The sequence below is a fragment of the Coptis chinensis genome, unplaced genomic scaffold (assembly GCF_015680905.1).
Source record: "Coptis chinensis isolate HL-2020 unplaced genomic scaffold, ASM1568090v1 utg6306_pilon_pilon, whole genome shotgun sequence".
Taxonomy (NCBI): domain Eukaryota; kingdom Viridiplantae; phylum Streptophyta; class Magnoliopsida; order Ranunculales; family Ranunculaceae; genus Coptis; species Coptis chinensis.
In genome coordinates this window covers 257-24,299 of record NW_028238175.1, presented here as the reverse complement: position 1 = coordinate 24,299, position 24,043 = coordinate 257, and the positions used below count along the sequence as shown (strand labels likewise).

The window sequence follows — 24,043 nt, the reverse complement described above, 5'->3', positions numbered from 1 at the left end:
CGAAGTTCGGACTTCCTCTTTGAACTAAAAAATGTGGTAGATTTGTCATTTTAATGAGAAGGATGCCATGGAAGCGGAATCTATAAGATATGTACCAATATTAGTATATTATCAATCTTAAAGTTGCGAAAGCTATAAGATATGTATTATCAATCTTAAAGCCGCAGAAGCTATAAGATATGTACCAATATTAGTATATTGTCAATCTTGAAGCCATATTGAAAACAATAATACCAGTTTTACTATATACCAATCTTAATATTATAAGAAGTTATCTCCATTTTAACTTTTTTGTTGACTTGAACAATATTAGATCAAGAACTGATCTCAAAATCCATGCCTCAATCAAGCTGATAGTGAGTACTTGTAAATAATTTTAATCTAATGCAAACAACATCAAATGAGATCACACTAAATGCTTAGTTAGAAGAAAAAAAATTATAACAATAATAGAAGTCTTAAGATTATACCAATTGGTAGCAGTAGATACTAAGGAGCAATAATGAAGGTGAGAATCTTACGATACAAAAATGCAAGTCTTAAAAGGCTTGTTAAGTTCTGACAATATTATACCTCTCAAGTATAAAAATTGGGTGGTTCAATTCACATAATATGTTCACAACAACCTCTTGATTGGTTACACTCGAGGGCGAGTTCCTACTTCCTTGATGGACAAAGAAACCAATAAATAATTGACTACACACTCTTTGCTATAAGTTATTGGAGGCTCTATTTGTTGGGTTCACTGAAACAACTTAAATGTAACTAAGCTTTCAAAATGGGTCTTTTGGTAGATATATCTCGCTAGTGAAAGTTGTCAAAAAATAATAATAATAATAATAATAATAATAATAATAATAATAAAACAAACAGTTCCATCTCATTCATGCAAAAAGACCTTTATTAGTTTCTCACGACCCATTTCTCTCTGCTAATTATTATAGGGAGCATCACAAATCTATTTACCAATGTGTACCAGTTTTGCTATCACAATTGAATAGACCAATTAGAAACACGATTACTCTTCGAAAGAGTAAGTGAGTTTCATACAGATTTTGACCTCACTACATGTCCATGTCATATGAACCAATATGGCCAACAAACCTCATGACCAATTCATCCTAGAGCATAATGAAAATAAGTAACAAAGCTCATATAAATAAAGTAATAAATAATTATATTTAGAACAGTGCAAAAAATATGAGAAATTCTAAATCAATCCGAATATCGAAGGTAGCTTCTTTATCCTTTTTCTTCTATTACACATAGACAGTGCGAATTACAATGCAGAACTAATAGGAAAATAAGGTGAAAATCTACTTAACCGAACGTATTTCCATCATCTCAACGTAAAGTCTATCTCACCGATAAGATGACCTCTTCTCAAATGCCCATCTGACACATAGAGCATTAGACAAAAAATATTGTCATAAGATACAATGGGCGGCATTCTAAAAAACTATTGCTGTTGTATCCTAAAAACGTTGTATCATGCATTATCATTCTCATAACTTAATTAGCTTGTGAGCTTGTTTTACTCGTATTAAGGAATGCTTCTTGAAGCCAAATAAGGGCATAAACGGCTATAAAGAGTCTTGAGTACCTTCCCTTCCCTTCAGAAACCAGCTAAGGCAACTCTGATTGAATGCAAAATCCCGCTAGCCATTATCCGTAAGACTTACTCCTAGATCCATGAAGGAAATGGGCATATGTAAACCGGTGTAGATAAGCGAAGAACAGAAAGAGGAATCACAAACTAAATTCATTCTTTCTTAATTTGATTGAACTTACCGGTTTGATGATTTTAATCTAAGCCAAGTAAAGAAGATTTCATAAGAAAAACCAATCCTGAGCATACTTCACAACTTATCAATTCTTCGTTATTCAACACCATTAAAAATGATAGAAATTGATGTGTTCTCTTTTGGATCTGAAACAAAGCTGACAGATTTAAGCAAATACTAAATATCTAAATATTTAGTTTTTCGTGTTTCATTAACTATTTGCTTATACTGATTTTATGTAATTAACCTTATTTACCATCTAATAAATTAGTTAATAGTAATGACTTATTTTGTAATGAATATCAAATTAGGATAGTAATTAACCTCGGTTATTTGATACTTGTAAAATAAGATACTTTGATTTCGAAACGAATAGTCAAAGGAATAACGACTTACAAATGTACCAATACTCTATAAGCCTTAGGTCTAAAGTCACAATGAACCAATATTTAGAGGACGCTTACAACCTAGCTTCTTAACAGACAAATGTGCATAAGGAATAAAGAGCAAGGGCGATATATACACGAAACCAATGAAAAAAGCAAGTATAAAGGGGATCGACAATAATGGCAGCCACTTGTCTCGTCACGTCAATCTTTGCCTCAATTGTTATTGGTGCCAACTGCCAAGTGACATTGCACTACCTTATCGATCTGAAAAATACACCAGCAAATAAAACCCACATTAACCAATTGTGCTAATATATCAAACCAAAGCAAAAACCTCAAAAGAAAAACCATGGAGAGCTAGTTTTGTCTTGGACAGGTTCAAATCAATTCACTTTGTTTTATCATGCAATGAAGATTTTAGGCAATGACAATCCGATATATATATATATATATATATAAGAAGTTTTTAAACCTCAGCACTGACACGGATTCGAAGTGTGGACACATATGTCCATGTCAATGCAACTTAGGTTTAACATCAAACTAAAAGGATATGATGCTTAAGTTCTATATTGTACATTTTTGTCAACCACGGTATCTATTTTATTATATTTTAATTAGTACAAACAGCTAACATGTAATATTAAAGTGGTAAATGGCCTTCGATGATTCATAGGTTTCTTTCCTCAAGCTAAAAGTTTTTGTATTGCCTGTTTTTTTGACTATTTTTATGCGAGGGAGAGGATATCAAACTTGCAATTGAGGATCAGGGGTTTGATGTAGAGGTGCTTTCGAGAATCGATTCTATTCAATCGAAATCACGGGGTACATTAACGGGACAGTCGGGGATAGGGTGCGACACATGTAGCATGTGTAAACTCTGTCGAAGGTATTTTGAGAAAACTTGCGGTGTCAAAAGACCGGTTGTTGCCTTATCTACATCATTGGGGTAAAGTCGAATATGAACCTACTTCAATTAGTAAGGGAGAGATTGTTGTTGCATTTGAAGATCTTTGGTTTTGAAGGTTCTTTTTATGCAGAAAGCAGTGAAGCGGGACAAAATAATATTAGGAGTATCTGGAATATGCAACTTTGAAATGGATTTGCAGATTTTTGGAAGGCATGCTTGGCAATTTGAAAGGAGTGAGGCAATTCCGTTTTGATTTAACTTCGTTAATTAGAGGTTCTCTTTGATCCGAAGCCATAAGTTCCATATCCATAGTAGATAATATTTGTGGAAGGAACAAAGATAGATATAAAAGCTTGAGTCAAGAACCCTTACCCACCAACAAATTCAAGTACTATAGAAGAATCAAGAAAAATGTTAGGCTTTTTCACCTCCGGTTTGTTTCTCAATGTAAGTAAGACTGCTTGTTTTAGAGATACAAATAATATTAGTTTTCTTTTTCTTTATATGGATGTTTTCATGTAGAATGGTAACTCATGTTTAAATCTTATTCACAATATCTAACCACTCTATAGTTTTTTTCTATTGCATCAATCGTAAATCCACCCTCAACAGTCACCATCATCTCTATGACCTTACACTACTATCTTCGGAAGGACTGGTTTAGGCAGAAAACACGTTGAAAGGGGATGAATATAACTCATCAGCTGGGTGAAATGAAGTTATGCAACCATAGCATGAAATGAATAAATTTGCAACTAAACAATTAGAGTTTAAAGGCCAATTTGACAGCGGCCATTTAAAAAATATGTGATAAAGATAGTAGTGAAAGCATGTAATGAAGGTCTTTCGAGGCATGTTTCTAATGTGTCTAGGTAGTGGCTCATACAATAATGACTCCCCTGCGTATGCTTACCTTCAATTAAATTACACTTCTTTCCATTGGTACTGATAGGGTATCCACAGCCACTCATGACACCCAAATCATGAATTTGTTTATTTTTGTTGGGGAAAAAAAAATACGAATTTGTGCTAGGTGGTTCTAGAGAGTGGAGAAACAAAGCTTAAACTATGCTCCCTATAAAAAACTTCAACTGTGGCCCCTTTGACGAATCCCATTGAAATTGAGCTCAACGGTTCTATTCCCAGGGAAAAAATGAAACAATAATTTAAAAAAGAAAAAATGGAAAAAAAAAAATGAAATAAGGGCTAAACTTTAAAAACGACATCTAATCTCTAGCAGTAACCGTGCCTAAATACCATTGAAGCACCATGGTACCAAATTAAAGCCCTAAAACAAACAATATATTTCATGGTAAGATACCAATAATGAAAGAAATAACAAAAAGCCATTTAACGACCAAGCATTCCTATAAGGTGAAATCTATAATTCTGAAACTTTAAAAACAACTATCGAATGTCTTGAAAAATTTAAACGATTTTGATAAGAATAAAAAGAGCATATTTATCTACAAAAGAGAATGGAACATGCATACCAAGTATTGGGCATATTTCTTGGAATAAAGATCTCCGAGAATAGACGACTTTAGTAGGCAATCCTAACATCAAACAATAAGTGAAATAAGGGAAACGTAATTAGTAAAACACAAAACGGAAGAAAATTGATTTAACTCTTAGTTGAATTCTAACAATTCTTAGTAAAGGAAAGCTTTAAAAGAAGGCTATGACCTATATATGTGCCAAGAACTAAAGCCTGAAGAAAATGGATTAAGAGGTGGCTTGAACCAATGCATTAGTAGAACCAAAATTGCCACTAATTCTACGAAAGCTGCTAGAGGTAGTGTACGACTTAAGAAAACGCTATAGTGTTCTTTGAATAAAGCAGCAAATAGAAAAATGTTAATTAGTAAAGATCATAGACAAAATTGATTCCGTGAAGCTTTCACACAAAAATTCAAATATTATTTCTTACTTGCTCTATTATAGGGTGTAAGCACTTGACCTGGAAGTACTAAAATGGGAAAGCAGAACAAATTCTCTAAGAGCACGACTCGCGGTTTCTCCACTTTTCCCAGAGTTTGGCAAGATAGGCTTGAAAAAGTTAATCTCTAGTACCGATGCTGATGTTAGCAGTTTCGTAGGGTAGGAAAACTTTATGAAGTGCATTTGGATTAAGCTAACTATTTATATAAGGGTCCATATGTTGGTTAATGATATATCTTTAAATATATGATTGTATATGACTTTGCAGAAGGGTGGGTCAAACTAATTACTTGGGCAGAGACGACCCACTCTGTAATTGAGCATGGAATGAGGTAAGTATATAATATGCTTGACTGATTATAGTTTAGTTCGAACCTAAGGCGCCTCGATGGAGGAACTACATGCCTTATTTATGATGCGTATGGTTTATTGTGTGGTTAGTGGGAAGTTAAGGCGCCTCAGTGGAGGAACTACCTGCCTTAATTATTATACTTAAGGATGTTGTATTAGTCGTTGAAAGTTAAGGCGCCTCGGTGGAGGAACTAACTGCCGTATGGATTGTGTATATATTTGTATAAGTATATGTTGTATTTTAGAGCTACTCACACCAGCATTTTTATAATGCTGACCCGATTTGCATGTTTGCTTATCAGGTGTGTTCATTAAATGAACATAGTTGATAAGTCTTGACAGGTTTAGTGTTGAAGAAGATTGGTTGCTGGTTGTGGTTTGCGTTAGCGTTGCATCTCAGGATAGGTTTTGTTTTCCCTTGAGGTGATATAGATTTTCAGTCTAGACAATGTTATTTGTATTTTCATTTGTAATTTTAATTACAGAGTTATTGAAAAGAGATTTGTAACCTAATCTTATTTGTGAATTTTTGTAATGAAGAGGACTTTTGTTTAAGTTAAAATTTTTTATTGGTTTTTAATTATCCGCATATTTAAACTGTTTATGGGTTTTTGGAAGTTGAGAGTGCGTCACACATCGGAGATCGAAGAGTCGGGAACAAATAATGTTTTTTTCGAATTCTGTCGAAATCCGGGGCGTGACAGTTAGTGTAGTGTTCTCTCTAAAACTAGTTAATTTTAACATAATATATTTTTCTACCTTAATATTTAATAATATTATTTCGATTTCTTTAAAAACCAAAATATTTGACAGAATTGTGATGTTTCGTTCAAACTCACCAATAATGTCGATTTGGAATTTTGCCAACACTGCAAATTCACAAACTATGTTATTGTTATTGAAATAAATCAATTCGACATTTGTTGATTCCTTCTTGTCTCAATCAAAACTATAGATCAAATAAACACTTTACCGGAGGTTTTAACAAATTGGTTTAAATCTTGGAGAAAATCCAAATTTCTTGGGGGTGTGATTATTGGTCGAGTAGAATCATACAATTTTTAAGTTAATATTAATTTCTCACTATGATGTACATTGGGCTTCGATAATACTTTCAATTTGTTTTTCTGATGGAATCACATTTATTTATCAACTACATGGGCGATATAACAAAATCTCATCTATTTAAACGGAAATGAAATATGGTTGAACAATAATAAAATGATCGGGCAAACTAGTCAAGTCAACTTGGGTTAGGTCAAAGACAACTCTTTGTCTACTTTTCGAGAGTGAGTTCGGCAGGTTATTTATTTGTAACTTATTGCTAGAAAGAAGTCAAATCCCCAAACAAATCTTTCTTGAGGTTTGATTTTTTACCCACTCTTTCTTTCACTCACATTATTTGTAATATTTAAGCAAGGTTTTAGTGAGTCAATGATTAATTTCACGTCGTCAATCACTCTATTTTAACTTATCCTTTAATCTTAGTAATAATGGATGTATGTGACAATATCTGCTTATGCACTGTGTTTCATCTCTCTTGTTGGTGCATTCTAGTTAGACATTCCAGAAGATTCCTAGATGCTGAAACAACGTAACATGTCAAAGTATTGCATTATGTTTTTATAATTGTTTTCTAGCTTCTTCCATGCTCATAGTACACTCTAGGCACTATATTACTTGTTGGCTTCAGAGGTGGCTCAAGGCAATCGGGGGCCCTAAGCAAAGTCCCAATAAAATTGTTACATCTTATAGATCGATATGATTTGTTTACGTTATTTCATATGAATGCAAACGCTTAGTTTATTTAACAAAAAATTTAAAAGATAACAATTGTTGTAAAAATTGATCCTAACATTTTCTTTTTTCTTTCTTGAATAGTCTCCCCCACAAACATTTTTTTTTATAACAAAAAATTTAGAAGATAACAATTATTGTAAAAATTGATCCTAACATTTTCTTTTTTCTTTCTTGAATAGTCTCCCCCACAAACATTTTCTTTTATATAACAACAAATTTAGAAGATAACAATTATTGTAAAAATTGATCATAACATTTTTTTTTCTTGAATAGTCTCCCCCACAAACATTTTTTTTTATAACAAAAAATTTAGAAGATAACAATTATTGTCAAAATTGATCCTAACATTTTCTTTATTCTTTCTTGAATAGTCTCTCCACAAACCTTTTTTTTAATTGAATTTTATTGATAAAAAAAACAAAAATACAAAGTGAAGTAGAAACATAGGAGTGTTGTGAGGGAGATCCTCACATACAGAGAGATCTAAGACAAAACACCATAAATACATGAGGAAGAGTGGAAGAATAAAAAAATATCCTACACCTATAACATCGTAGCAAATCATGGCCAAACAACAATGTCACAAACTTGAAATTTCAATAGATTTATTTAACAAAGAATTACACAAGAGAGAGAGAGAGAGAGAGAGAGAGAGAGAGAGAGAGAGATTCTACACTAAATTAAACAATATAGAAAAACCAAATAAGACAAAAGAATGATATAAATAATATTAAAGTGTTGGCTTCAATTTGGTAAATTGTCATAGGGTGTTGAAGAAGTTTAATTAGTTATGGAGGCGGGCCTGTTTATTTATTGGAGAAGGCGAAAATACTAGGGAAACGATGGGGTTTAATGCGATTTTCTAATTTCCAATTTTCCAATGTAAAACCGTTTATCTAACAGATTAAAATAAATAAAAAACAAATAGTGAGCTTTTTTTTCACAATAAAATAATAATAGACTTATGGCTGTAGGTGGGATAGGATATATTGGGCCCCTTGGACTGCGGCCCTAATCGGTTGCTTATTTTGCTATAGGGTAGAACCGGCCCTGGTTGGCTTGCTGTTCGGAGCTATTTTTTCTTGTCATTAAATTCCGTCATTAGAAAAAACCATTCACCCATTGCATGTTTTTCACACTATCACAGGAGTTTGCTATTTTTCGATTGATAGAATGGCTGGTGATGATATTGTCGTGAACCTTTTGAATGGGAGTTCAAATCCTTTGAGGACCTATCAAGTTGTTGTGGCTGCAACTCAGACTATGGGCATTGGTAGGGCCGGGGAAGTTACCGTGGAAGTTACCGTCGTCGACCTTAAATTCTTTAAAGAGGTTACAATGGTTACGTCGGATCACCGGGAAAAGGAATGCGATCATAATGGAGAAAAGACATGGGAAAGTATACCCCCGAAAAAAGACTTTTGCACAGGTCGTCTAAATGTTGTGCTTACTCATTATGGGAGTTTTGATATTGCTACTGCTGAAAATGTTGTCATATGTGGAAGCATGACTTCTGCTGGAGTTATTAGCGGCCTCTCCGATTGTCTGTCAATAGAAAAGGTGTTCGTAATTGGTGGTGGCGGATATTGAAGTAAGTATGTTGTTACTTATTCCATTAGTGTGGACGACAATATCTTTCTGTTGGGAGAGATATTGATGAACTTGACTGCAGGGAGGGCCAATGCTCACGAATGTGATGGCGTCCACATAACAGAAATCTCGACTAGCATTGAATGTGACACATTTATGCCTCCAGTTGATCATTCGATCTATCGGCCATGGTACTCTTCTTTCCTATTGGTAGAAAACAACATTCTGCTTTCATATGTTTCCTATATTCGTGTGAGACAGTCTGCGCTGGAATCTATTACTTTTAACAATGGGGATATTAGCATTGTCACCAAGTACGGTACGGGTTTAAAACGGTGTATTTGAAAAAAACTTAGTTCATGTTTTAAACGGAACGTCTCGGGAAAAAAATGGAAAAAAAAGCGTAAAAAAACGTGGGGCATAAAAAACGGGTTTAAAACGGTAAAAGCGGGTTTAAAAGCATTATAATCGTAAAAAAACGGTAAAAACCGATGATAAAGAATATAATAGATAAAGAATTTGATTTTTTTATAAGAGTGGAAAAAAAAATTGACACATAAAATAAAAATAAAAATAATACAAATGAAAGAAAATTCAAATACATGAAAGTATCAAATTATCATTACTCATCTAAATACTAGAAGTTTTAGATTCAGTACCAAAACACAACTCTAAATAAGATACTACTAATTACCAACCATAATGGCATAATCAAGTTCTACAAATAAGTTAATAATTTTAAAATTTCTAATTAATTATTAATAGTCCAAAGTAAAATAGAACTGTCTCAATAAAACGCCCACTCTTCAAAAAGGTAAACTCAAAAACTCTTTTTTCTTTTTCGTGTTTTCTTTTAGATTTTTTTTTAAAAAAAAAAAAAAAATTTAAATGGGAGATTTTCAAAATCTCGGGTTTTAAACGTTTTTTAAGTTTAAAACGCGTTTAAAAAAAGAAAAACCCGGATTTTAAACCGGAACCAGACGCCTTGTAAATATCTCGGGTTTTAAACGCGTTATTTAAAAAAAAAAAAACGCCGAACTTGGTGACAATGGATATTAGTAATGGTTCAAATTCTGTTAAACTTGAGGTTGATAAATCCTCTTCCCTGCCAAAGATGATCTTTGAAAAACACGAGGAATACATGTATCTCAAATTGGTTCAAGATATCATCTCAAATGGAATTCAGAAAGATGACAGGACAGGAACTGGAACCCTATCAAAATTTGGTTGCCAGGTTTGGTCGTCAGCATAAAATATATGGTTGCTATTTAATTAATTGTTTGGTACGTAATAAATTGACTGATATATTTTTTATTTCTTTGCTTCTGTCTTCACAAGATGCGATTCAATCTGCGGAAGTCTTTCCCACTTCTTACAACAAAGGTTTGAGCTTTTCTTTGAAGTTTTCATCATTAACTTGCTTCATACATGTATTACAAGATTCCTAAATGTGGTCTCACCAAACCACGTGTTTATCTTTCGATTATAAATCAATTATCTAGTTTGTGTTGATCCATCTGGTGTCTTTTTGCTTATTTAACACCCTCCTTCAAAAAAACACACACACACAAGTTAAGTAATCTTTGCAGGACATGGCATTTGAAAGGTTTATGCTTAAGCTAATGTTTGGTTACTCAGAAAGTTTTCTGGCGAGGGGTAGTTGAAGAACTTTTGTGGTTTATCAGTGGTTCAACAAATGCAAAGGTAATATCATTATTATGAAGTTTGTTACAAAATCCTATGCTTTCTTTTGTGTCTTTCTTCCATAAATATCTCGTGTGAACTGTGAACTGTGAGCTTATTGATGCTTGTCATTAGTTTGAAGCTTCAGAATGACTTTAGTGTACTTGGCCCAAATTTTCTTTCCACTATATTTCATTTTAAGTGAGTTCATTTTTTCTTTTGAGCTTAACTATAGCTTGTTTTCTGTTTGTGATATCTTGGAAGTTCAAATTATGCAAAGTAAGCCTCATGTAATATTAATGTCAACAGGTTTTACAGGAAAAAGGTATTCGCATCTGGGATGGCAATGCATCCAGAGACTATCTTGACAGGCAACTACTTGAGCTATTGCACACTGCTTTCTTTATTATAGCACTATAGCAGTACTCCCGCGTAACTCAATAGTTCTATTCTCTTCAGCATTGGTTTGACAGATAGGGAAGATGGTGATTTAGGCCCCATATATGGTTTCCAATGGAGACACTTTGGTGCCAGGTGAGCAACCCGAGTCTTTTGTATGTTTTCACTTTCCTATTTGCATGGATCCTCATAAGGAGTTACTTTTTACAGGTATACTAACATGCATGCTGATTACACTGGCCAAGGGTTTGATCAGTTGCTGGACGTGATTGAGAAGGTAAAGAATAAGCCTGACGACCGGCGGATTATTCTGTCAGCTTGGAATCCGGCTGATCTCAAATTGATGGCCCTTCCACCTTGCCACATGTTTGCACAGGTTATCCCTGCTGGACTTGGTCATTTTTTCTAGGTTATTACATTGATGTAAATTTTTACTTATTGTTTCCTTTATTCTCTCGTCTTTTGGCAGTTTTATGTGGCCAATGGAGAGCTATCATGTCAAATGTATCAGAGATCTGCAGACCTGGGTCTTGGTGTGCCTTTCAACATTGCATCTTATGCTCTTCTCACATGCATGATTGCTCATGTTTGTGGTATGTGTTGTTCATCTTTAAAACCTGAATTTATTTTGTCAGCAATTTTAAGCTTATTGCATGTTCCTGATCGGTGCGATAACTAATGATGTATCACAGTATCAGTAGTATCAAGAATTATTTATGGGAGTCCCCGAATAATCGACTTTAGAATAGCCAGGCGTGGCCTCTTTTACAATGATGATATTGCATATGTAATGTTGTGTACTCTTTGCACTCTCCTAATAATCACACATCTAAAGGCAGGCTTGGTAGTTTTGGTAGAGAACAAGTTAACGAAAAGGAGAGAGGAAAGACATTGGTGTTGAAGAGATCCTTTTCTCCTTTCCCAGTTTTACTTTTGTCGAGTACACTTTTGATTGGTTTTGTAATGTGATAATTTTCATTAGTTACTTCTGTAATTGGCTTTGTTTTCCTTCACTCCCGGATGTTGTTCCGGTGATTTTATCCATGTTATTGGGGATGCTCATGTCTATAAAACTCATGTGAGGCCTTTTGGGGAGCAGCCGAGAGGAGGCTTCCTAAACCATTCCAGTGAGTAATAAGAATTGATCTCAATTAATCAATTGAAATCAAGAATTGTTGTCTATTATTGGAAGCTCACCTGATAAGTTTTGTTTCTACTAATTTTAACCCAGATTCTGAAGATTAATCCTCAGAAGAAGGACATAGATTCTTTCACTGCTGCTGATTTGGAGCTAATTGGTTATTATCCTCATCAGAAAATAGAGATGCAAATGGCAATATAGAACTCTAATATCTTCTGAGGGATGTACTGAAGAAACTCTCTTTCTTATTGCTACCCAAGCAAACTAGATCATAGCTTTTAGAGGTAAGGTAGTAATACTGTCAATGTTTTTCTATTCTATTTGAGCATCTATCTTAGTTCCTCAAGAGCTATCTCAAGCTACGAGGCTTAAATACCTGAATGCCGGTTAGAATGTATGTATATTTCTTTTCCATGAATATTCTTAGTTTCTGATATTTTTTCAATGAATTATTAGTTTCTGACAAACTTAGAATTTTTTTTTTGAATTATGTAATCATCTAAATTCTGGAACTGATTCTGGTCGTGTAATCACATGGATAATATTATCCTCATTGCTGATTTCTAGTCAGTCAATAACTGATTTTGAATCAATTTAGATCGCTAATCTGGAAAAAGATTCAATAGTGAGTCCTTGTTGTAGTGCTATGAAACTATGACAATATAAAAGACACTACAAGTTAGCCGTACAGGTTACTCGTCCGAGTTTTATAATGCTTGATCTGTGTAGGCTGTGCCTTCTTCTAACTTTTTGAGTTGTGTAGTTTACAGGTTATTCACTTTGTTCATCCATTGATGTTCCCAGCATACACTATTCGGATTTTGTTGTTTTTATACTGTTGCCCATTTTATACTGATTCAAGATTGAGTAGATCAACCCTTGTACATCTTGTGCACCTTACTTAAGATATTCTAGACTTCTATCTTTGTATTCCCAAATAACAATTTAGCTGTGCGCTATATTCTGTAATTTTATAAACAACTATTGTTATAATATTCATGTGGAGGTCAAAAGTAGTTGCACTTTCATCACTGAAATTGTAAAGTCAAGCTTTAGTGATTCATTCTTCAACATTATGTTTTCAGGTACACTGCTATACAGCCATACAGGAATCATTTCTATTGACTGTAAAAGTAAGAAATAGTACGTTTCGAAGGTGATTCAGGATTTTTTTCTATGTGCACTTTCATTTATGACGAATGTAAGCAGCTCTTTTTTACTGCAGTAATTCTGTTTTCCCAGGTTGTTTCAGGATTTTTTCTGTGCTACTACATTTATGATAAATCCGAGCAGCTCTTTTTTACTGCCTTAATTCTGTTTCGTCTGGTTGTTTGCGCTACATCGTAGCCTATATTTGCGGTTGTTTGCGCTACATCGTAGCCTATATTTGCTGAAGGTTATAATTTTCTTCCTTCATGGTGTTGGTTGGACTTTAGGCCCGTTGACATGATCGAGAACCTGGATTACTTGGAATGTGCTTTGAGAAAGACCACTTCTTTTTTTTTTTGGTGGAAATAATGGCACTCCCAAAAAAGGGCGTTTCCTTGGAAGAACCTCTGGTAGTTCTCCAGGGCATCAACTGTGATACCTAGATGATTTAGAAATTGTTAGCTAATTTCTACTTTCGTTAGTTCACTAGAATTACGTATTAGCTGATTGTAACTTTGCCTTGATTAACTAAAATTATCTGACATGTGCTAGCCAGAAAATTTGTAGAATACTTAGATATCTGACCTGATTGCATGAACATTGTTCAGGGTAAGAAAAAAAACAGAATAGAATTAGCGAATGGGGTGATTTTATCACTGGGCGGTCAGTCAGAAACCAACTCCTAATACTTAGAAAAAAGAAAAGATATTTCTCATATATTATTTTTTGCAATTAAGCAGTGCCCGAGTGTTTTTCCTCCAGAAGTGTAACTAACCCTCCAAGCGCAGTGTCAGGATCATCATTCCTCATTAGCGCTTCAGCAACCTCTGCTGGAGTGACATTTGTTATCTCCAGTAGCCGTTCAATCTCTTCAAAAACTGGGTGATTAGAAACCTCGAGGTAGTTGTTGGCAAGAACCCTGAACCCACATGGATCACAGTAGGACATATGGATGTGAATGTCCATGCGTCCAGGGCGTAGCAAAGCAGGATCAAGTCGGTCTTTGTTATTAGTTGTGAACACGATAATTCGTTCGTCTCCACAGCTTGACCATAAGCCATCGACAAAATTGAGCATCCCTGAGAGAGTCAATTGCTGCCAACGCCACAAGAAATTTGTCACTTTATCAAAAGACGAGGATAAATATATGCATGGGATGAATATAAAGATCAGAGCAATAGTAACAAAAATACTAACTGGATTGTGATTGTCGTTGTGCTTTGGAGCTCCATGCTTTCCTTCCTGCGTTACTGGTCTAGTTTTCTGAAAATCAAGAGAGCAGTCAATATCTTCTACCACAAGTATTGATCGATTTGCTGTCGAAAGCAACAATCTCCTAAGCCTGGAATTGTTCTGAATATCTGTTAGTTCTAAATCATAAATGTCGAAGTTCAAGTAATTAGCCATGGCAGCAATCAAGCTTGATTTGCCAGTACCAGGAGGTCCATACAACAGATAACCCCGTTTCCAAGCCTTCCCTACTTTCTTGTAGTACTCCCTCCTCCGAACAAATCTCTCCAAATCCTCCGTTATCATCTTCTTCAGCCTGTCGTCCATTGCTATCTTATCGAACGTAGCAGGGTGATTGAGATTAACCGAACTCCACGCACTTCTGTAATATGTTGGACCATCAGAAGACATTGTGTGAAGCTTAGCAACCCTGTTTTCTTCTTCAAGGGCCTTCGCTACTTTCTTTATGTGAGGTAGGTAAGAATCCAATACCATCTCTCTATGTTTCTTGTGGAAACTAAGTTCATAGCATCGAAGTTCAGACCGTCTTTTTATATTAGAATCGAAATCACTAGCTGTAGGCGTAATTTGAAATCTAGTCTCTTTACTCTTATATCTCCAGTTAAATCGAATACCTTCGAAAACATCTACTAGTTCTTCTAGTTTCCCCATGGAAAATACATAACTCTTGTTGTTTTTGTCTTGACATACTTTAAACCTCTTTGTTGAAGCTAAGCTTTTCGAACCTAAGTAGGTTTCAGCAGCAACATAGATATTGTTAGTTGTTAGATCACTGTATTCTTCAAACACCATTGTTATTTGAGAAGAGAATGATTGAATAACTTTCGAAGATTTTTTACCACGAAACCTTTGAAATTGAAACCAAAAGGAGAGAGTTCGTTGCTGATGGTTCGAATCATAATCGCCATTGCTATTGCAGATCCTGTAGTTGATAATATCCCCTTTGTTGAATGATTTTTAGCAATAGAAGAAAGCATGGTGTTGTTCATTTTAAGAAGAAAGAACAAAAAGAGGCCGGAGTTCTGAACTTGGAGAAGTATATAGAGAGACAAAAGAGATCACCCAAAAACAAACCAATGGAACAAAAAGGCTCATACAGTTAAGACAGCATAATAGCAGCCATCATAAGTAAGAAGTTCAAACTATGGATGTCACTCAAATCCTTTCACTCTCATCCAATTATGTATGTAATCTAGAAAAAGGAATAGTAAGTAAGAGCATCTCTAGGTGGTGGTAGCATACTCTTCAAATTTGAAGAATGCTACCACAGAATCTGATAGCAAATTTCGACCAACTCTAGGTGGTCGCAAATTCGTGGTCGCAAAATTCATTTGGGACCCACAGCGACATTAATCTCAAGGGCGCAAATTTCGACCAACTCTAGGTGGTCGCAAAATTCGGGTCGCAAAATTCATGGGACTCCATTAATGTCGCGACACATTACCACCGTAAGCCCCCAAATTCAAAAAAACTCACGCGCCAGAACTAATGTCGCACCAAATTGAAAAAGTTAAAAAAAAATAACTTGCGCGACAATAGTAGTGGTGGCGCCCGATATAACTGGCGCTGGTCTTAGTCAAAGTCAAAAAAAAAACTTGGGGCGACATTTGCAATGGCGCGCGACATTACTAATGTCGCTCCGCATCCGCATCCAAATTGCCAAATTTGCGAACAAGAATGCGAACAAGCAGGTGATGCGACCACGAATGAGACCACCTAGAGTTGGAATTCCGGAAAATTCCGACGCATTTCTTCAAATTTGAAGAATGCGACCACGGATACGTCCACCTAGAGATGCTCTAACAGTGCATCACTTTTCAAACACTTAAAAAAACACTGGTCTACTTTACCTCCAAAAAAAAAATTGTCTGCTTCTCTTCTCTTTCTTGGACCTCATCTTCAACTTTTGCATACTTGTTAGCAAGAACAAATTTTTCCATGTTACAATGACCAAAATACCCCAACTGACACTAAATAATAAGTAAATATGAACCTGTTGTTGAAGATTCACCTTAAACCCTTAATAAACCTTTCCCGCCAAAACTTCCATACAAACCCCCACTTCATTCAACACCTCCAAAACTCTAAAACCTTAAATTCTATAATTTCAGTCCACCCCAACATCGTAAAATCTGGATTCCTGAATCATACCATTACAGCAAACCATCTTCTGAACGCCTATGTAAGACTTGAAAATATTAAAGATGCTCAAAATCTGTTTGACGAAATGCATGATCCGAATGTCGTTTCTTGGACATCTCTCATGTCTGGTTATATTAACAGTAGAAAACCTCAAAAGGCTCTTGGGGTTTTTGAAATCATGTTAAAAACTCATGTTTTGCCTAATTCGTTTATGTTCACTACTGTCATAAATGCTTGTTCCATTCTTTCGGACGTTGAAAATGGTAGAAAAATTCATGCCCATGTTCAGATTATTGGCTTAAAAGGTTTTTGATACCATGGTTTATAGGAATGTAGTTTCTTGGACTTCTATGATAGCAGTGTATGCGCAGAATGCATTAGGGGATAAAGCACTTTTGTTGTTTAGGGAATTTATTGTGTCAATGTCGCCGAATCATTTTACTTTAGGAAGCATTATTAGTGCTTGTGCAAGCTTGGGTAGGTTAGCTGCAGGGAAAGTGACACATGGAGCTGTATTTCGCCGTGGTTATGATGGTAGTAATGTGATTGCGAGTACACTGGTTGACATGTACGCCAAATGTGGTTGCATTACATATTGAATAAGGTTTTAGGATGATTCAGAACCCATCTGTTATTCCATATACATCAATGATTGTGGGAGCTGCAAAGTATGGGCAGGGAATTTGTCACTAGACCTCTTTCAAGAGATGCTTGAAAGGGGAATTAAACCAATGATGTAACTTTTCTTGGCGTTTTGCATGCTTGTAACCATTCAGGTCTTGTTGACATAGGCCTTGAATATTTGAATTCAATGTACACAAAGCATGGGATAGTTCCTGATGCAAAACATTATATCTGCACTGTTGATATGCTCGGTCGCGACAGGTCGCCTTGATGAAGCTCACCAGTTGGCTAAGACTATTAGGTACAGAAGCCAAAGAAGCAGCATTGTTGTGGGGTTCACTTCTATCGGCTAGTAGGACTCATGGAAGGTTAGATATCACTGTTGAGGCTGGACAAAGGCTAATCGATTCAAACCAACAAGTTGCAGGTGCATATGTGACAATGTCAAATACATTTGCAAAAATTGGGAAGTGGGATAATGCCTATAAAATACGGTCTGAGATGAAGCGACATGGTATCCGAAAAGAACCTGGGTATAGTTGGGTTGAGATCAAAGATGCAACTTACATATTCTATGCAGGAGATTTGTCTTCATGCACGCAAGAAGCAGAAATCGCGACTGTATTGAAGGAACTACAACTGAGAATGAAGGAGAGGGGGGTATGTAAGTGTTAGCAAAGGATTAGTGTTTGTCGACGTTGAAGAGGAAGCTGAAGAGACTATTGTTGGTCTCCACAGCGAGAAATTGGCGTTAGGATTTGCCTTGATAAACATTCCCAAAGTGGTGACAGTTAGAGTGATGAAAAACTTGAGACTGTGTTGGAACTGTCACGAGGCCTTCAAGCTTATCAGTGACATTGTGGAAAGGGATATTATCGTTAGAGATTTAAACAGATTTCATCATTTTAGGGACGGATCATGCACTTGCAGGGATTTCTGGTAATCGTACATGTATCAAAATTGTTAATATGGGGGAAATGGTCTTTACCTCGGCACAAGTTCTAAATGTGGCAGGTACTCTCGGGAGCGCTTCTCACACAAGATAAACTGGTGAGGATCAAGATATTAAACAGCTCTAATTGCCTCTAAATGTATATTCTGCAACAAAGAGAGAGAAAACACTAGTCACTTGTTCTTCAACTGTGATTACACACGAGCAAGATATGAGAAAGGAGGTAATCAGCGTACTGGGATTCCAAAGAAATGTACAAGTCGCACATGAAGAATGGGGATGGATCTTAGACACAACAAAGAAGAGAGAACACTGCTCTGAGATCTTTAAGGTATGCCTAGCCACCACTCTATATTGGACTTGGAGAGAAAAGAACAGCAGAAGATTAAAAAAAGAGGCTACGAAAGAACTCTATGTAAGGGGTTGATAATAGAGATCAAAAGAATTCTGCAGAACAGGATTACTAGGATACAAGATAATCCTAGGAATAGAGAACTTAGTAGCTGACTGAATATCTCAGTAAAGTTCAAACTCCCTGATCTCATCTCCTTCAAATGGGAGCCACCAGATCCAGGAATACTGAAGCTTAACACAGAAGGGAGTCTCAGACATGATGGGGTTAGTTCAAGTGGCACCATTAGAGATCATAATGGGGACACAAGGTTAGGCTATACAACAGAAGGAGGATCAAGGTCTGTTTTAAGCGCAGCAGATAATTGCAATTTTGCAAGGGCTGAGGATATGTGTTTAAATTGCAGGGAAACATGGAAGATGCTTTTTCCTTGTATGACCAAGCCATAGCAACTGAGAAAGGAAAAGAGCAGTTGCAGACGTTGCCCATGCTATTTGTTCAGTATGCACGATTTCAATATCTGGTAATAGATGCTTAACTATATCTGGTCGGTCTCCTTTGAGGTGTATGCATTACATAGGGGTTAAATATGATTGTTATCTTTTATTGACCATTTCTCAGAATCAATTTCACTGTTAGCTGTAGTATAGAACTTCAGGGTTTTTTTATGATAAAACACAATTCATAAATTAGTGAAATGATTACAATAGGTTACAATGTGGTTTTTGTAGCTGCAGTATAAAACTTAAAATAGAAGATTGATTGCATCTTGTTAGAATGGATTCAACTATATTTGTTAAACTGGCCAATAATCAGTTGTGGATACCTTTGCAAGATGTCAGCAAGAATCTAAAATTAGGAATTCTACACATATCTCTCTCTAAAAAGTGAAGAATCATGAGAAATATTTCTCCTTTTCGTGTCAGCTTAAGCATAAATAGCTGACATCATGTGCACTCTGTATAAACTGTTAAAATGAAGAATTAAATAGATAAATGACTAGACGACATATGAAACTGAAGAGCAAGTAGCATGCCCTAATTGCCCTTTAACTGATCTAGGTAAGTTCTTCTATTGCTATATTCAGTAACTTGGTTCTTTTTGTTTGTTGGTTGGGATTTTAAAATTGGCCTGTGGATTCCTTGTATGATTATTGGTTGAAATAATATGTAAAGAAAAAGACAATATATATATATTAGTTTTTAGTTTGTGTTTCTCTGAAGGGTATCATCCAAATTCTGTTTGAACTTTGGAGTACTATTTCTTCCTTCAACCTAGTTGCAGTAAATTTCTTTTCAACCTATAAAGAAGTAAAATTCCTTCTCTGAGTCTGAGGGACATGCATTTTGTTCTTTTTTCTCTAGAGTAGCTTAGAGAGTGAGAACCAATGCCGTTTCTCTCAGATAGTGGTGCTATGCTTAATCACCTTTGGCATAACCTGATGTTCCAGGATTTTTTGAAGTTCTGCTAGTATCTCCTGTAGAATTCATAAACCATTTTGCTTAGACATGACATTGGAGTAGAACTGATGGCTATAGTCTGTGGTGTTGTGGTTTATTGTTTCCCACAGTAACCAGCATAACACTCGTTTTCACTTAATTTTTTACCGTATACTGTAGGTTGCAGGAAATTTGAGAAAGCTAGGGAAATTCTCGATGGAGCTCTCGAAAGCACGTGGAACTCTCAAAACCTTTTCTAGCGGTTTGTTACCTACCCCTCACTCAAACACCTCAACCAATCTTTATTTATTTTTATCACTTTTTAAGATTTTTCAGTTTTCACTCTTTTAACCACATTACCTTACTTGCCTGAAATTTGCAGGCTCTAATTCATCTAGGATCAGTTCACTTGGTTCCAAAGCGAATCAACTATATAGATTCATTGGTGGAAAAGTTTATAGTGCCACAGACTCCAGAAGAGCTACCCAAATTCTGAACGAAATAGAAGATATTCCATGGACTGTTGAGGATGAGGTGCGAGAAATATGGGAGTTGAAACAACAACTTCAAGAAGTGCTAATTGACCATGTTTACAGGGAGGCCAACAGAGCAGCGGCTTTTCTGGACTCTTTTAAGAGGGTCAAAGGGTAGTAACATCTTTACTAACCCCCAAGCGAAGGAACTGGACAAAATCCTTGAAGAGCATAGGAATGGATTACAATATGTAAGGCTAAGATTATAAAGCCATAGATAGAAGTTGCTTTTGAGGAGGGATTACCTGAGAAAGACCTGATGTCTTCAAATGTACTTGTAAAGATTTTTTCGAAGTTAATACAAAACTGCTTTTTGCAAAAAAAAAAAAATTTGTTAATGTCTTCATCTTTGTGTTAATACTAGAACTTAGTCCTGCACGTCATGATATTGTTGATGCCTCACAAGTTCACAACTCTTTTAGGCTGGTGGTATGCTGTTGAGCCGTCAACTTGCCCTTGGTTGTTCAGAAACTACATGCCATTTTATGTTCTTGTGACTCTCAAATCAACCTGGAAATGAAGCTTTTAAGAAAGCAGGACATTGTTGTCAGTTCTCATGGAGTACAAATTTTACAGGGTAGGCCAGGCCAAGCACAGTGAGATCGGACTCACTTAAACGGGTTGAAATCATTTACTCGGATTGCCGTCAATTGCATACAGTTGATGTCTTGTACATGTGATGTGAGAAATCAGGTTGCATTGACTTAATTTGGCTTCTACTTTAGACGGTTGTACAGTTGTACCTTCAATTGGTTGTTGTTCTGTTCTCCTACACGTTTGAAAAGTACTATATGAAGTGTTTAGGATATCCATGGCAGTGTTGCCATTGTTTTTGTTCTTTGTTATTTTCTCTGAAGAATGTACCAATAGTAGATATACCCTAAAAGCAAAACATTTAATATACAAATCATGATACATTGTTTTTTTTTTTTTTTTTTTGTGCTGCACCCAAGTTACTTCTGGCTGCCACGCGCCCTGGAGGCCGGGACATGAAACCCCTGCCTCACTTATGGGATCAAGCACACGTGGTTCTCGAATTTAAAACAACCAATACAATACAAATTAGAATTCTTTCTTGGGACGTTTTAAGATGGATGTTTGCTGGATTAGTATGTAAAATACTTTCGGCGTCCTTCGAAACTTGCAACATCATCATCAGTCGTGATGTTGAGAAGGGTTGTCGATCCGCCAGTAGATCACTCAGTATTTTGCGGTTTGCTGGATTGTTTAAATTGTTCAAGGCCTCTCCCCATGATGCCGCCTCACCACGATCAAGGCCGACGAGGGTTCTTCTGCGTTTCTTTTCTTGTTGAGCATCAGTTTTAAGGCAGGTGCAGACTTCGGGAAGATACATTACCCTCCCCTCTCTTGATCCTACATAGAGCCCGCGATTCTTGATCACATGGATGTTCTTCCAACATGTACTCATGCATTATCCAGCTACCAATAGCATCTTTTTGGGTACCGGCAAGATCCAAGAAAAATTCAATGTTCTCACAAACCAACGACTTGGACTTATTCTCGGAATCGTAAATCTTCTTGGCTTTTCCCTGACCCTTCCACGTTCCTGTCGCCGTCTTTCGATCGAAGTAAGTTCCATTACCAAACTTCTTCTTGACCAGCGTATAAACAAAAAACTCATCGGCTGAACTCCCCTTGAACATCTCCCCTGGCTCCTTTCCATCGCTCCCATAAATTTCTACTGTATCCTTTATAATATTAAGAAATTCTTCACCAACTCTATTTACTAAATAGTAAATAAGTTCTTCATCCGTGAGGTTGAAACGAAACCCAACAGGTAAATTAATCATCTTCTCTTCTCTTGGTTTGCAAAAATAATGAGATTTGTGGTGCGGGTGAAGTCCCTTATATAACATCGTGTTATGGTACACCGTGGTTCTTCGATCAACTTGTTTACGTTCGTCCGATCTAAACACTGCTCCAACTCCATCGGATCACAAAGGCTTCGAAACTTTCTCAAGTTATTATCTGAAATGGGTGCGAGTTTTAGGACCCTTAGATAGACGAAGCGGAATAATACAGTTCAACTTTATACACTGGATTGTCATTGAGATACGAGCATTATAAACTTGATGGCACCAGTAGACACACACATCGCTGAGCCCACTAGTTAAGTTCGTGGGCAAGCCCATTACAATCTTCTTGTTTAGAATAAAATCTGTCTTCGGGCTAACAACCCAAGCCCAACAACTAAGTCCAACAACAATAGCCCAATACACCCCCACCTCAACGCATACCGACTACTATTTTTTTTGCAAACTTTTTAGGCGGTATCATCTCTCTCGAGATTGAACCCCAAGCAAAAAAAAACTTCGCTTATGTCGCGGTTCATTTTCCGAAAGTGTTGAGTTGTGAATCAACAATGGGAATTGAAGTTGGCGAGTTCACCAATTGAAGTCGGTGTCCCGGTTTGAGTATATACTCAAACTTGGTTGGGTTGATTAAACTGGATTAATTTGATTAAACTTGATTTTTTTTGGAGTTTGGGTGGAAGATTGAGTTGATTAAACTTGAGTTCGAGTTTGCCTAAGCTTGATGAAGTCATTTCGAGTTTGAGTTCGAGTTTGAGTTGATTAAGTGGAAGTTGATTTTTAAAATGAACATCGTGACAAACAAACCGAATTTTTTAAGTTCAAACGACCTAGCCATGTCGCCCAAGATCGAGAGTCCCCAAACGACCCCGCCATGTCGTCCTGGAGACTGCCCAAACGACCCCGCCATATCGTCTAGCTAAAAACTAAGAGTTTTGTCTCAAACAACACGCACAGACCACTTGAGTGTACACTCAAACTACATGGTGAGGTCGTTTGAGTGTACATTCAAACTACATGGTGAGACTATTTGAGTGTACACTCAAACCCTCGCGACTCAAAACAACCCGAGGGTTTCGTTATGGCGAGACCGGGTTGGATTGGATGGGTTGGGCTCGGGCTTTGATGGCAAACTTGTAATATTTCTTTTTTTTTTGGGGGTTGCCCAATCCAATTTGATGAAAGTGCCCAATAGAGGACCTCAATTAAAGCCACATTGTAGTTGAAAACTTACAACTCTTTCATCCGGTTCTCTCTTTTATTTTCTTATTTTTGGTTAAGAAAACAAAACAAAATAACAACAAAAAGATACACAACTCTCTTCATCATAAAACCACTTCATCCTTCCAAATTTGCTTAACCATTACCAAGGGCTTAATTAGGGAATGCAAAATAATATAATGAAAATCGTAGGTTTTAAAAATTGTATTTTTTGTTAAAAAACACTACAATCTTTTGTATTTAATTTGGAAAGGAGCAATTCTCTACGTGATTCGATGCTGTCAATCTTTTTAACCAGAGTAAGATGAACTTCTTGCTTTCCTAATCTTGCCTATCTTTTTCTTCTAATTTTTTTTTCAAAGCAAGATTGAATATGTAGCAAGTTTCTCTTGCGTGACGTGGCATTATACCATTGGGTTGTTAGTCATCTACAAGACAATGGTTGTCCCCGTAACAGTACTCAAAGAGCCACTGCTAGACAGACCTACTATTTCAACCTACTAATGTGTCTAAATAGGTGGCAGCCCCACGTCAGCAACACCCACAATTTTTAGTTTAGA

General features: G+C 36.1%; 3 protein-coding genes and 2 pseudogenes across 5 annotated transcripts; 3 read left to right on the top strand and 2 right to left on the bottom strand.

The window, feature by feature from the left end:
* The first annotated feature begins 8,348 nt into the window (after positions 1 to 8,348).
* Positions 8,349 to 13,300, top strand: LOC147472922 (bifunctional dihydrofolate reductase-thymidylate synthase-like; annotated as a pseudogene). The gene is made up of 12 exons (XR_015210638.1): positions 8,349 to 8,766; positions 8,848 to 9,079; positions 9,825 to 9,999; positions 10,104 to 10,148; positions 10,404 to 10,469; positions 10,758 to 10,819; positions 10,908 to 10,982; positions 11,058 to 11,223; positions 11,317 to 11,444; positions 11,871 to 11,981; positions 12,075 to 12,272; positions 13,074 to 13,300. The product of XR_015210638.1 is annotated as a bifunctional dihydrofolate reductase-thymidylate synthase-like (transcript).
* LOC147472921 (AAA-ATPase At3g50940-like) lies at positions 12,822 to 17,121 on the bottom strand. Its single transcript, XM_086588040.1, has 2 exons — positions 14,335 to 17,121; positions 12,822 to 14,232 (listed from the first exon to the last, which is right to left on the bottom strand). The coding sequence occupies exons 1-2, from the start codon at positions 15,178 to 15,180 to the stop codon at positions 13,870 to 13,872; spliced, it is 1,209 nt and encodes a 402-aa protein (XP_086444166.1). The 5' UTR covers positions 15,181 to 17,121; the 3' UTR covers positions 12,822 to 13,869.
* On the top strand, positions 16,616 to 18,097 carry LOC147472920 (pentatricopeptide repeat-containing protein At4g15720 pseudogene; annotated as a pseudogene).
* Positions 18,098 to 18,299: 202 nt separating this feature from the next.
* LOC147472919 (uncharacterized) lies at positions 18,300 to 20,723 on the top strand. Of its 2 annotated transcripts, XM_086588041.1 has the most exons (4): positions 18,300 to 18,768; positions 18,865 to 18,981; positions 20,078 to 20,159; positions 20,280 to 20,723. In XM_086588041.1, exons 2-4 carry the CDS (start codon positions 18,871 to 18,873, stop codon positions 20,546 to 20,548), a joined length of 462 nt encoding a protein of 153 aa, XP_086444167.1. In that variant the 5' UTR covers positions 18,300 to 18,768; positions 18,865 to 18,870; the 3' UTR covers positions 20,549 to 20,723. The 2 variants fall into 2 exon arrangements, with proteins under 2 accessions (XP_086444167.1, XP_086444168.1); XM_086588042.1 differs by lacking the exon at positions 18,300 to 18,768 and having other exon boundaries at positions 18,816 to 18,981.
* A 1,029-nt stretch (positions 20,724 to 21,752) lies between these two features.
* Positions 21,753 to 22,241, bottom strand: LOC147472918 (NAC domain-containing protein 71-like). The gene has a single exon (XM_086588051.1). It carries the CDS (start codon positions 22,239 to 22,241, stop codon positions 21,753 to 21,755), a length of 489 nt encoding a protein of 162 aa, XP_086444177.1.
* Positions 22,242 to 24,043: the final 1,802 nt, after the last annotated feature.